Here is a 13,975-nt window from a genome sequence, read left to right as displayed (position 1 = left end):
TACCTCACCCCCATCACCTGAATCCCATCACCCCATGCCCATCTTTATTATCTTACATCACATCACCCCATCACCCCATCATTTACCCCCCCATCACCCCATCACCCCATCACCCCACATAATTTTCACTCCCAACCCATCTTCATCACCCCATATTCTATACACCACACCCCATCACCCACTTTATCATTTATTACTCCCCCACCCCATCACCCCATCTTATCTACCCATCTACCCCAACATCATTACCATCTCCCCCTCACCCCATCACCCCACCATCACCCCATCATTTCTATGTGTTCTGCTCCCCACCATGCCTACCCCATCACCCCCATCATATCTCCCCACCCCATCTTGTCTTGTCACCCCATCACTTCCCCACCATCACCCTCATTTGTCCACCCCATCCTTATCTTATGTTTACTGTCCCCCCACCCATCACCCCATCCCCATCATTCCTTCCCCCACCCCATCAACCATCTTTATCTTTATCATTTATTCTCCCATCTTGTCTTATCATTATTTGTCACCACCCCATCACTTACATAATTTTACTGTCCTGTCCCACACCATCATTCTCTCCCCACCCCTCCCCCCATCACCCCATCACCCCATCCCCATTATCCCCCCCCACCCCACCACTTCCCATCACCCCATCCTTATCTTTATCCTCTTATCTTATCTCCTCATTTACTATTCCACCCATCACCCCATCACCCATCATACCCCACCCCATCACCCCATCAAATTTATCATTACTGTCCCCACCCCATCACCCCATCTTTCACCCCATCCCCCATTTACTACTCCCCACCATCACCACGGTCTTCTCCGATCATCACTGTCCCCACCCCCATCACCATCATTTCACTATCCCGAACCCCCATCACCCCATCACCCCATCGCCCCTATCATTTATGCCCACCCCATCACCCCATCACCCATCATTTACCTATCTACCCCATCACCACACCTTACCATCACCCCTATCATTTACTATCCCCGAACTTTCACCCCATCATCCCATCACCCATCATTTATTATCCCCTGCCTCCCATCACCCATTCACCCCATCCATCTTTCATTACTATCCCCCACCCCATCTTACCCATCTCCCTTTACATATTTACTACCCCCACACCATCATCTCACACCCAACATTATACCACCCCCATCATCTTTCTTAATTTGTCATTACTATCCCCCACCCCTATCACCCCATCACCCCATCCATCATTCTTCATCCCTTTACCCCATCACCCCACGGTCTCATCACCCCATCATTCACTTCTCACCCCACACTTCTGCATCACCCCATCGAGCCACCCCACTATCATTTCCCCACCTTCTACCCCATCATTTCTCCCCACTCTATCACCCCATCGTCCCATTTCCACACCCCATCATTCTATCCCCACTTTATCTATCCCCCATCATATACTATCCCCCAATATCTTATACATCATTTATTTCCTGTCACCCAATGCACATTCATTTACTAACCCCATTATTTGCATTTACTCTCCCCCTGTCATCTATCTCTTATCTATGCAGCATCCCATCATCTTTTGTCACCATAATTACTGCCCCACCCCACATAACCCCCATCACCATCACACCCCATCATTTACTATCCTTTCACCCCATCTTACATCATTTCTAATTTATGTTTACTACCCCCTATACCCCATATTTCTCCCCACCCCATCACCCCATGTTTTCTCCCCCATCCCTCCCCATCATCCCATCTGACCTCATCCACCTGCCTCCATCACCGATCATTTACTACTCCCCACCCCATCACCCCATCATTTACTATCCAGTTACATCACCCCATTTCTCATTTTATCCCACCCCATCACATTATCCTTATCATTTACTATCCCCACCATCACCCCATCACCCCATCACCCCATCATTACTATCCCCCACCCCATCACCCCATCACCCCATCACCCCCATGATTTATTATCCCCTACCCCACATCTTATCACCCCCATCCCCCTTGTATTTTACTATCCCCCACCCATCATTTCACCCCATCACCCTATCATCATGACTCATCCACCCCATCACCATCACCCCATCATCTACTACCCCCACTCCATCACCCATCACCCAATCACCCCATCATTTATCCCTGACCCAATCACCCCATCATATGGTGAATAGAATGTATTCAGAACCCTTTTTTCCACATTTTTGCTACGTTGCCAGCCTTATTTCTAAAAATGGATCAGTTATTTTCCCCCTCATCAATCTGCACACAATACCCCATTGCAAACAAAGCAAAAACAGGTTTTTAGAAAATATTTGCAAATTTGCTAAAAACAAAAACAGAAATATCAAATTTACGTAAGTATTCAAGACCCCTTTACTCAGTACGGTATTGCTGAAGCTTCCTTTGGCGACTTCCCTTTCAAAGTCTTCTTGGGTATGACGCTCTTGCACCTGTATTTTGGGAGTTTTCTCCATTCTTCTCTGCAGATCCTCTCAAGCTCCGCATCGTTGGATGGGGCGTCTTCACAGCTATTTTCAGGTCTCTCCAGAGATATTACGTCGGGTTCAGTCCGGCTATGGCTGGGCCACTCAAGGACATTCAGAGACTTGTCCCCGAATCCATTCTGAATTGCCTCTTGGCTGTGTGCTTAGGACGTTGTCCCTGTTGGAAGGTGAACCTTCGCCCGTCTCGAAGGTTCTGGGCACTCTTGAGCAGGTTTTCATCAATTATCTCTCTGTACTTTGCCGGATTCATCTTTCCATGCGATCCCTGACTAGTCTCTCAGTCCCTGCCGCTCATAAAACATCCCTACAGCATGATACACCATCATTACTTCCTCCATTAGGGATGGTGCCAGGTTTCCTTCCAGATGTGATGCTTGTATTCGGCCAATAAAGAGTTCGATCTGGTTTCATCAGACCAGAGAATCTTGTTTCTTCAGGCAGTGCCTTTTAGCAAACCTCCCAAGCGGGCTGTCCTTGTGCCTTTACTGAGGAGTGGCTTCCGTCTGTGCCACGCGGCACCATAAAGGCCAGATTGGTCGAGTGCTCAGAGATTTGTCCTTCTGGGCCGGTTCTCCCATCTCACCCAGAGGAACTCTGGAGCTCTGTCCAGAGTGACCATTGGGTTCTTGGTCACCTCCTGGCCCAAAGGCCCTTCTGCCCCAATTGCTCAGTTTTAGTCCAGCTAGGTCTAAGGAAGTGTCTTGGTGGTTTCCAAACTTTAACTTCCATTTTAAGAATGATGTGAGGACACTTGTTTTCGAAGGACCTTCAATGCCGCAGGAATTTTTTGGGTACCCGCTTCCCCAGATCTGTGCCTTTACACACACAATCCCTGTCTCGAGCTCTCCAGAGAGTTACCCTTTGTCCTCATTGCTTGTTTCTCAGCCATGCACCCGTCAACTGTGGTGTGTGCCTCCCAAATCATGTTACCAAATCAATTTCATTTACCTGGTGGATCAATTAGCCAGATTGCTTGAAACATCTCGGTTGATCAGATCACGGAAACAGGATGCCTGATCTCCTATTTACTTCGATATACGGTATCTTGGTTTTCTAAAAATCTATTTCCTTTTCATTATGGGGGTATTGTGTGAGATTAAACAGATGAGAACATTTTGTATTTGTCCATTTTAGAATAAGGCTGTAACATCCAAAATGTTGGAAAAAGTCAAGGGTCTGGAATACTTCCTCGAATGCACTGTATCTATCCCCACAACCATCACCCCATCTGCTTGATAGACTGAAAGCAGGTAAGAGAGTATCCTTGAGGAAGCTGGGTGGTCTGGATCATGAGTTGAGGTATGGGTTATTTCTGGATCTGGGTCAGTGAGCCAGTTAGGTCTCTGATCTGGTTAGGTGTGAGCTGGTTTAGGAATGAATCTGGGTTAGGTTGGAGCTGGGTTAGGTAAGGAGCACTGGGTTAGGGATGCAGATCTGGGTTAGGTATGGAGCTGGGTTGGGTAATGAGCTGGGTTAGTATGGAGCTGGGTTAGGTATGGACCCCACTGGGTTCAGGAATGGAGCTGGGTTAGATAAGGAGCTGGTTTAGGAAATGAGCTGAATAGGTATGGAGAGCTGGAGTTGTATGGATCTGGAGTTGGGGTGTGGAGCTGGGTTAGGTACTGAGCCTGAAGTGGTTGGGAATGGCTGGGTTAGTATGGAGCTGGGTTAGGTAGTGTAGGAGATGAAGTTAGGTGTGGAAGCATGGGTTAAGTAAAGTGGATCTAAGTTAGGTGTGGGGCTTTGGGTTCGGTATGAGCTGGGTTAGAATGGAAGCTGGGTTAGTATGGAGCTCAGGGTTTAGGTATGGACAAGAAGTGGAAGCTGGGGGTATGGATCTTTTTAGGTAAGGGAGCTGGGTTGGTAAGGGGAGCTGGGTTAGGCATGGGAGCTGGGTTAGGAGAGCTGAAGTTAGGTATGGAGCTGGGTTAGGTATGGAGACTGGGTTAGGAATGGATCTGGTTAAGGAGGGAGCTGGTTCATGCTGGAGGGTTGTATGGATCTGGGTTTAGGTGGGGTTATTTCTGGGATCTGGGTCAGGTATGGAGCTGGGTTAGGTGGTCTGGATTGAGTATGGAGCAGGGTTTATAGAATGGATCTGTTAGGTGAGCTGCGTTAGGTATGAGCTGGGTTAGTATATGGATCTGGGTTGGAGTATGGAGCTGGGTTAGGTATGGAGCTTTAGAGGTATGGAGCTGGTTTAGGTGTATGGACCTTTAAGAATGGAGCTGCGGTTGGTTGGAGCTGGTTTCCAGGTGGAGCTGGGTTAGGGTTGGAGCTTTAGGTTAGGTATGGATCCATGGCGGCCGAGGTATGACCAAGCAGGGTGGAGCTGGGTTAGGTATGGAGCTGGTGTTAGAAATGGATCACTGGGTTAGAGTATGCGGAGCTGGAGTTAGAGAATGGATCTGGGTTAGGTAGCTGGAGCTCGGTTAGGGTATGTGGGATCTAGGTTAGGTATGGTTGCTAGGTATGGATCTGGGTTAGGAATGGAGGCTGGGTTCGTTGAGCCTTGGTTTTGGGTATGGAGCTGGGTTGGAGAATGTGAGCTGGTTAAGTATGGATCTGGGTTAGGTATGGAGCTGGGTTGACTTTTAGGTATGGAGCTGGGTTGGTATAGTGTTTGGGGTATGGAGCTGGTTAGTGTGGAGCTGGGTTGGGGAATGGATCTGGGTTGGGTGGCGAGCGTGGGTTAGGTATGGGAGCTGGGTTAGGTATGGATCTAAGTTAGGTATGGGTTATTCATCTGGATCTGGGTATGGAGCTGTTGAGTCATGGGATCTCTGGGTTAGTAATGGAGCTTTGTTTAGGAATGGATCTCTATATTAGGTGGTGGAGCTAGAGTTAGGAAATGGATCTGGAGTTACGTTGGAGCTAGGTTAGGTGTGGAGCTGTTAGGAGCCAAGCTGTTAATGGAGCTGGTTATATGGATCTGGGTTGGGTATGGAGCCTGGGTTAGGTAGTGGAGCTAAGTTAGGAATGGGCATGGGTTACGTATGGAGCCAGTTAGGTAATTGCTGGATTAGGTATGGAGCTGGTTAGGTATGGGATCTGGGTTGCAGGTATGGAGCTGGGTTAGGTATGAGCTAAGTTAGGGAATGGAGCTTTGGGTTAGGGTATGGGAGCTGGTTTAGGTATGGAGCTGGGTTAGGTTGGAGCTGGGTTAGGTTGGATCCTGGGTTGGAGTATGGACAATAGGTTAGGTGTGGAGCTGGGTTAGGGTATGGAGCTGGGTTAGGTGGAGCTGGGTTAGAGTATAGAGCCAAGTTGGGTATGTTCGGTTGAGTATGAGCTGGGTTAGGAATGGATCTCGGTGTGAGCTGGGTGAAGATCTGGGTTAGGTGCAAGGAGCTGGGTTAGGTATGGAGCTAGGTTAGGAATGGATCTAAGTTAGGTGGCTGGAGTTACAGGTAAAGGAGCTTTCAAAGTTAGGTATGGAGCTGGGTTAGGTATGGACCTGGGTTAGGAATGGGAGCTGGGTTAGGTGCGAGCTGGTTTTAGAATGGAGCTGGGTTAGGTATGGAGCTGGGTTAGGGTATGGATCTGGGTTGTATGGAGCTAAGTTAGTGTGGCTGGAAAGTAAGTTAAGAAAATGGAGCTGAGTTAGGTAAGGAGCTCAAGTTAGTATGGAGCTGGGGTAGTTGGAGCTTTAAGAAAGGATCTGGGTTGGGTTGAGCTGGGTTAGAGTATGTGGAGCTGGATTGGAATGGAGCTTGGTTAGGTATGATCTGGTTCCCAGGTATGAGCTGGTTGGAAATGGAGGCTGGGTTAGGTATGTCCAAGAATGGATTCAGGAATATGGGCTGGGTTAGGTATGGAGCTGAGTTAGGTGTGGGAGCTGCGTTTCAGGTAGAGCTCATTGGAGATAGAGCTGGGTTGGGTATGGAGCTGGGTTAGTAATGGATCTGGGTTAGGGTATCGGAGTGTTAGTTTTTGGAGCTGGGTTGCATAGGTGGATCTAACAGGGTTGGTGTGGAGCTGCAGTTAGATGTGGATCTGGGTTCGTGTGGAGCTGGGGTTAGAATGGATGGGTTAAGGTATGGAGATGGGTTAGGTATGGATCTGGGTTAAGGTTGGATCTGGGTTAGGTAAGGAGCCGGGTTGTATGGGAGCTCGGTTTAGGAATGGATCTGGTTGGTCATGGAGCTGGGTTGAGGCCATGGAGCTGGGTCTGGTTTTATAGGACTGGGTCTGAAAGATATGGGACTCGGTTGAGTGCACGGGGTATAGGACTGGTCTGGGGTATGGGGTCTGAGTGTGACAGGGACTGGGTCTGGAGTATAGGACTGGGGTCTGAGGTATGGACTGGGTCTGGGGCCAATGGACGGTCTGGGGTATAGGACTGGGTCCAACGGAGGGGACTGGGTCCTGAGGGGACTGGGTCTGGGGCAGACCAGTCTGGGTATAGGACTGGGGTCCGGGGGTGGCGACCTGGGTCTGAGTGTAGGACTGGGTCTCCGAGGTAGACTGGGTCTGGGGGTAGACTGGGTCTCGGGGCGAGTTCCGGGTCTGGGGGGCAGACTGGAGTCTGGATTATGGGTCTGAGGTGTGGACTGGGTCCGGGTATAGGGTCTGAGGAGTAGGGACCTCCCGGTCTGGGGTGGTATAGGACTGGGTCTGAGGTTAGGACTGGGTCTGGGGTGATAGGACTGGGTCTGGGAGGTATAGGACTGGGTCTGGGGTATAGGACCTGGGTCTGGGGTGTAAGGACTGGGTCAAATTTCATGGGTCTGTGGGTATAGGCTGAGTCGGGTCCAGAATCAGGACGGTGGAGTCTGGGGTAGCAGACTGGGTCTGGGGTATGGACTGGGTCTCGTATAGGACTGGGTCACGGGTATAGGGACTGGGTCTGGGGGTATAGGGCTTCTGAGGTATAGGACTGGGTGCGGGTATAGGCTGGGGTCTGAGGTATAGTGGACTGGGTCTCAAGGTATAGTGGGACTGGGTCTGAGGTATAGGACTGTCTGGTTCTGTCCTGGGGTATAGGACTGGGTCTCCGAAGGTAGACTGGGTTTGAAGGTATAGGGACGGGTCTGGGGCTAGGACTGGGTCTGGGGTATCTGGGTCTGGGGTATAGGACTGGGTCTGAGGTATAAAATTCTGGGTCTGGGGGTATAGGACTAGTTCAGGCAGGTAGCTATAGGTATCTGGGGTATAGGACTTGGGTCTGGGGTATAGGACTGGGTCTGATTGTAGGTTCAGCACAGGGATCTGAGGGTGTTGTGACTGGGTCTGGGTGTATAGGACTGGGTCCTGGGGTGGCAGACCGGTCTGAGGTATAGGGTCTGGGGTATAGGACCCAGGTCTGGGGTATGGGGTCTGAGGAGAGGACTGGGTCGCGGTGAGCAGAGGGTCTGAGACAGGACTTGGGTCTGAGTATAGGACTGGGTTGGGGGGCAGACTGGTCTGGGGCATAGGACTGGGTCTGGGGTATAGGACTGGTCTGGATTGTAGGGACTGGGTCTGGGGTATAGGACTGGGTCTGGGGGTTAGGGACTGGGTCTGGGGTATAGGACTAGTTCCGGGGTGGTGGCAGGACTGGTCTGAGAGTAAGGGCTGGGTCTGGTGACTGGTCTGGGAAGTATATGGACTGGGTCTCGGTAGATCTGGGGATATGGGACTGGGTCTGGGGGTATGGGGACTGGGTCTCCCGGGTTAGGAAAATTCTGGGTTTGGGGCCAGGACTGGGTCGTATAGGACTGGGTCTGGGGTATAGGACTGGGTCTGGGGTATGACCTGGTCTGTATAGGACCAAGTCCTGGGGTATAGGACGGGTCTGGGTGAGGGTCTGGGGTATAGGACTGGGTCTGGAGGTAGACTGGGTCTGGGGGTATAAGGGACTGGGTCCTGGGTATCAGACTGAGTCTGGGCCGGTGTAGCCAGGGACTGGGTCTGGGGGTGTAGTGACTGGTCTGAGGTATGGACTGGGTCTGGGTATAGGACTGGGTCTGAGAGGGCTGTGTAGACCTGGGTTTGAGGTATAGGGTCTGGGGTATAGACTCCCAGTTTGGGGTATAGACTGGGTCTGAGTGTATAAGGGGCTGGGTCTGGAGGTACCGCTGAGGACAGTCTGCCCGGGGTGTGCAGACTGGGTCAGGGGTAGGGACCTGGGTCTGGGGTGGCATGGACCGGGTCTGGGGTAGGAGTGCGGGAGAGACTGTGGGTCTGGGGTAGGACTGGGTCTGGGGGTATAGGATCTGGGTGGGTCGGATAGGGACCTGGGTCTGAGGTATAGGACTGGGTCTGAGATAGGGTCCTGGGGTATACGGCCTGGGTCTGGGGTATAGACTGGGTCTGGGGTGTAGAACTGGGTCTGAGGCACAGTATCGGGTCTGGGGTGCAGACTGGGTCTGAGGTATAGGGCTGGGTCTGGGGTTAAGACTGGTCCAGGGACTGGGTGGGGAATAGGACTGGGTCTGGGGTAGGGACTGGGTCTGAGGGATCAGGGCTGGGTCTGGGGGTATAGGACTGGGTTTGAGGTATAGTGGACGGGTCTGGGGTAGGACTGGGTCTGGGGGTATGACTTCAGGTCTGGAGCTAGGGACTGGAGTCTGGGGTATAGGACTGGGTCTGAGGGTGGTTAGGACTGGGTCTGAGTGTAGGGTCTAGGTATTGGGTCTGAGGTTAGGACTCGGGTGGGGTATGGGACTCCCCAAGTCTGGGGTATAAGGGACTGGGTCCTGAGGTATGGCTGGTTGGGTGTTGCAGACTGGGTCTGAAAGGCATAGGCTGGGTCTGGGGTAAGGCCGTCTGGGTAGCAGACTGGGTCTGGGGTAGAGAACTGGGTCTGGAGGTGTAGGACTGGGTCTGGGTATATAGGGTCTGAGGTATAGGACTGCGGTCTGGGTATGGCTGGGTCTGGGGGGTATGGGACTGGGTCTGGGGTTAGAGACTGGGTCTGGGGTGTAGAACTGGGTCTGGGGCATAGGGACTGGGTCTGAGTGTATAGGGCTGGGTCTCGGGTAGACTGGGTCTGGAGGTATAGGACTGGGTCTGGGGTATAGGCTGGGTCTGAGGTATGGGACTGGGTCTGGGTATAGGGACTGGGCGAGGTATGGACTGGGGGTCTGGGGTGTGGGACTGGGTCTGGAGGTATAGGGACTGGGTCGAGGTATAGGACTGGGTGCAAGGTATAGGACTGGGTCTGAGTATAGGGTCTCGGTATAGGACTGGGTCTGGGGTTAGGCACAGGGTCTGAAGGGTATGGGACCCAGGTCTGAGGGTATAGAGACTGGGTCTAGGACCGGGTTCAATAAGGACGGGTCTGGAGTGTATAGGACTGGGACTGAAGTATAGGGACTGGGTCTGAGAGTAGCTGGGTCCTGGGGGGTACTCATGACTGGGTCTGGGGTATAGGACTGGGTCTGAGGTATGGGGACTGGGTCTGGGGTATAGGACTGGGTCCTGGGGTATAGGACTGGGTCTGGGGTAGACTGGGTCTGGGGTAGGACTGGGTCTGGGGTATGGACTGGGTCTGAGTATAGGACTGGGTCTGGAGGTATAGGCTGGTCTGGGGTACTCAGGACCCGGTCTTGGGATCAGGAGACTGGGTCTCGGGTATGGGACTGGGTCTGAGGTAGGGACTGGGTCTGGGGTTGGGTGACCTGGGTCTGAGGGTATAGGGGCTGGGTCTGGGGGTATGGTGGACTGGGTCTGAGGTATCAGGGACTCAGGTCTGGGGTATAGGACAGGGACTGGGTATAGGGTGGCTGGGGTATGAGACCGGGTCTGAGGTATAGGACTGGGTCCTGGGTATAGGACTGGGTCTGAGGTATACAGGACTGGGTCTGGGGTGGTCAGGACTGGGTCTGCGTACAGGACTGGGTCCTGGGGTATAGGACTGGGTTTGAGGTATAGGGTCTGGGGTATAGGACTGGGTCTGAGGTATAGGTTTGGGTCCTGGGGTATAGGACTGGGTCTCAGGGGTAGCGGACTGGGTCCTGAGTATAGGGTCTGGGGTTATCATGAACTGTCTGATGGGGTCTGGGGATAGGGACTGGGTCTGGGGGTATAGGACGGGTCTGGGTATAGGGACTGGGTCTGAGTATAGGACTGGGTCTGGGTGGAGTACTAGGGTCTGAGGTATAGGACTGGGTCTGGGGTATAGGCTGGGTCTGGGGTGTAGGATCAGTCTGGGGTATAGGACCCAGGTCCGGGGTGTAGGGACTTCGGTCTGAGGTATAGAACGGGGTCCTGGGGTATAGCTGGGTCTGGGGGTATAGGGACTGGGTCTGGGAGGTATAGGACGGGTCTGGGGTATAGGCTGAGTCTGATAGGATTGGTCTGGGGTATAGGACTGAATTGCCCCAGGGTATAGACTGGGTCTGGGGTCATAGGACCGAGGTCTGAGGGTGGTATAGACTGGGTCTCGAGGTGTGAGGGGACCTGGGTCTGAGGTATAGGACCCTGGGTTTCCCCGGTATAGGGACTGGGTCTGAGAGTATAGGTCTGGTATAGGACTGGGTCTGGGGTATGGGATTGGGTCCAGGTATGGGACTGGGTCTGAGAGTATAGGACTGGGTCTGGGGTATAGGACTGGGTCTGAGTTATCAGGACTGGGTCTGTGGTATAGGACTGGGTCTCGAGTAGGACTGGGTCTGGGGTATAGGACTGATTTTATTGGTCTAGAGGATAGGGTCTGAGTATAGACTGGGTCTGAGTATGGGGACTGGGGTCTGGTATACTGGTCTGGGTTACTGGTCCGAGGTAAGGACTGGGACTGAGGTATAGGACTGGGTCTGAGGTTAGGGACTGGGTTTCAGTATAGGGTCCTGGGGATGACTGGGTCTGGGGGTATGGTGGGACTGGGTCTGAGGGTGTGGAGGACTGGGTCTGAGGTATAGGGACTGGGTCTGAGTGTATTCTTTGACGGGTCTCGTTATCAGGGACTGGGTCTGGGGTATAGGACTGGGTCTGGGAGTATAGGCTGGTCCTGGGGTACGGACTGGGTCTGGGAGTTGGGACTGGGTGCAGGTATAGGGTCTGGGGTATGCAGACTGGGTCTGAGGTATAGGGACTGGGTCTGAGGCATACGGGTCTGAGGTTGGGACTGGGTCTGGGGTATAGGACTGGGTCTGAGGGTAGACTGGGTCTGGGGTATAGGACTGGGTCTGGGGTACTGGGACTGGGTCTGGGGGATATGGGGACGGGTCTTGTTAGGGACCTGGGTCTGGGGGTATAGGACTGGGTCTGAGAGGTATAGGACTGGGTCTGGGCACCTGAGGTGCATAGGACTGGGTCCCCAGGTATAGACTGGGTCTGGGGTATAGGACTGGGTCTGAGGTATGTAGGACTGGGTCTGGGGTTATAAACTGGGTCTGATATAAACTGGGGTCTGGGGTATGGACTGGGTCCTCAGGGTATAGATGTCTGGTATAGGACTGGGTCTGGTTATGGACTGGGTCTGAGTATGACTGGGTCTGGGGTATAGGACTGGGTCTGGGTTATAGACTGGGTCTGAGGTATAGGACTGGGTCTGAGGATGTAGGACTGGGTCTCGAGGTATAGGACTGGGTCTGGGGAGTACTCGAGACTGGAGTCTGAAATTATAGGACTGGGTCTGGAGTATGGGGTCTGAGGGTAGCAGGACTGGGTCTGGGGTTATAGGACTGGGTCGTCTTGGTCTGTAGTGCTGGGACTGGGTCTGGGAGTATAGGACTGGGTCTGAGGTGCTGGGGTCTGAGGGTATAGGACTGGGTCTGGGAGGTATAGACTGGGTCCCAGGGTATAGACTTCTGGGTCTAGGAGTATAGGACTGGGTCTCAAATTATAGGGGTCTGAGATATAGGACTCAGGTCTGAGGTATAGGAGCTGGAGTCTGAGGTATATAGCCTCACTTACTGTTGCTTTATTTGCTTCTGCTCATTAACTTTTTGTTTTTACTTATCTATTTTTTGCTTAACATATGTTGTCTCTTGAAAACTGCATTGTTGGTTAAGAGGCTTGTAATAAACATTTCTCAAGGTCTACACCTGTTGTATTAGAAATATGTGGCAAATACAATTTTATTTTATTTTTACTGAGGAGGAGGAATCCTGGCAAACCAATAATTCCAGTTCAGCTCACTTCCAACTTTGTGCCTGCTAACACACATTTTTCAGTTTGTGCAAGCAGTTTTTCTATTAGTTGAACAACACTTTCTGAAATATATATTAGGTGCCTGTCATTTTGTTTCCTAAAATCCACTTAATGTTAATTCATTTTATCCATAGTGTCTCTATCTTCGGGTGTTTCCTTTCCCAGGAAATTGGTGGCAACAATTAAACTGACTTGTGGTAATGGCTGGAGACAGAATTAATGAATAGTTTCAAATACATTCAGGCAATCGTTCCCGGCCAAATGACTATGAGCAAAATCACTCCCTCAACAGCTCTCCTATGTGTTTCTAGTGTTATTTCCTCCAAAATAGATGCCTTACAATCAACTTCATTACTCCTCTTAAAACAGTCAAACTATCCCAACCATCTACAAAGATTTCCAAGATATTGTTGGCTTTTAAGTGATTATCATATTACGAATCTATTTTCAGTCAATCTATTATTTCCTTTCCAGGGGCGATGTTGTGTCATTGAGCCAGACCTTATAAGCTGGTTGATTTAATATCCACATATTTTTGTTTCTAGTTGTCACACCATATTTGTTCCTCAATTATTCCACATCATGAATAGCAGTCCGTGGCACAGAACCCTGATGACAGAACCAGCCCATGTGTTTTGACTTAATTATAGCGTAAGTGTAGTATGATACTTGTTAAGGTTGGTATGTGGCATTGCACATGTTACTTCTGCCATTGAGTCCTCGTCTGTGGAGATCCTAGCTAAATTAATCTGTCCCAGCTGAGGCTAATGGTCTATTTCACACGTGGTCCTGCTGTTAGGTCCCAGCCAGGTCCCAGCCACCAACCTATCTCACTGTAATTCCTGTTGTCATCTCAATAATAGAAACCATCTTGGGTGTTGGTCTAGTAGTAGTGTTCCAGGATGAGTATTTGTCTGGTGTAGTGTTCCCAGGGTGGTGTTTGTCTAGTAGTAGTGTTCCAGGATCTAGTGTTTGTCTGTTATTAGTGTTTCAGCATGGTGTTTGTCTAGTAGTAGTGTTCAGGTAGTGTTTGGCATAGTAGTAGTGTTCCAGGGTAGTGTTTTGTCCTGGTGGTAGTGTTCCAGGGTAGTGTTTGTCTAGTAGCCAGTGTTCCAGGGTGAGTGTTTGTTTTAGTGTTCCGCATAGTGTTTGTCACAAGTGGTGGTGTTCCAGGATGGTGTTTTGTCTAGTGGTAAGTGTTCCAGGGTTGTGTTTATCTAGTAAAGTAGTGTTCCAGGTTAATTGTTTGTCTAATTTTTAATGTTCCAGGGTAGTGTTTGTCTATTAGTAGTGTTCCAGCATAGTGTTTGTCTAGTAATGATGTTCCAGGGTAGTGTTTGTCTAGTAGTAGTATTTAAGGTAGTGTTTGTCAGTAGTAGTGTTCCAACATAGT

At 51.1% G+C, this 13,975-nt stretch overlaps 1 protein-coding gene across 1 annotated transcript; it reads right to left on the bottom strand.

The window, feature by feature from the left end:
- Positions 1 to 6,555: 6,555 nt before the first annotated feature.
- LOC123486004 (proline-rich extensin-like protein EPR1) lies at positions 6,556 to 11,507 on the bottom strand (the record flags this gene model as incomplete). The annotated part of the gene is made up of 5 exons (XM_045217142.1): positions 6,556 to 7,014; positions 8,022 to 9,056; positions 9,418 to 9,699; positions 10,322 to 11,007; positions 11,190 to 11,507. Coding segments are annotated over 5 exons (2,780 nt in total), but the record flags the coding sequence as incomplete, so codon positions are not given.
- Between the last annotated feature and the right edge of the window lie 2,468 nt (positions 11,508 to 13,975).

Source organism: Coregonus clupeaformis, unplaced genomic scaffold (assembly GCF_020615455.1).
Source record: "Coregonus clupeaformis isolate EN_2021a unplaced genomic scaffold, ASM2061545v1 scaf0939, whole genome shotgun sequence".
Classification (NCBI taxonomy): domain Eukaryota; kingdom Metazoa; phylum Chordata; class Actinopteri; order Salmoniformes; family Salmonidae; genus Coregonus; species Coregonus clupeaformis.
The sequence above is the reverse complement of the archived record's forward strand: the minus strand, read 5'-3'. Positions and strand labels throughout refer to the sequence as shown.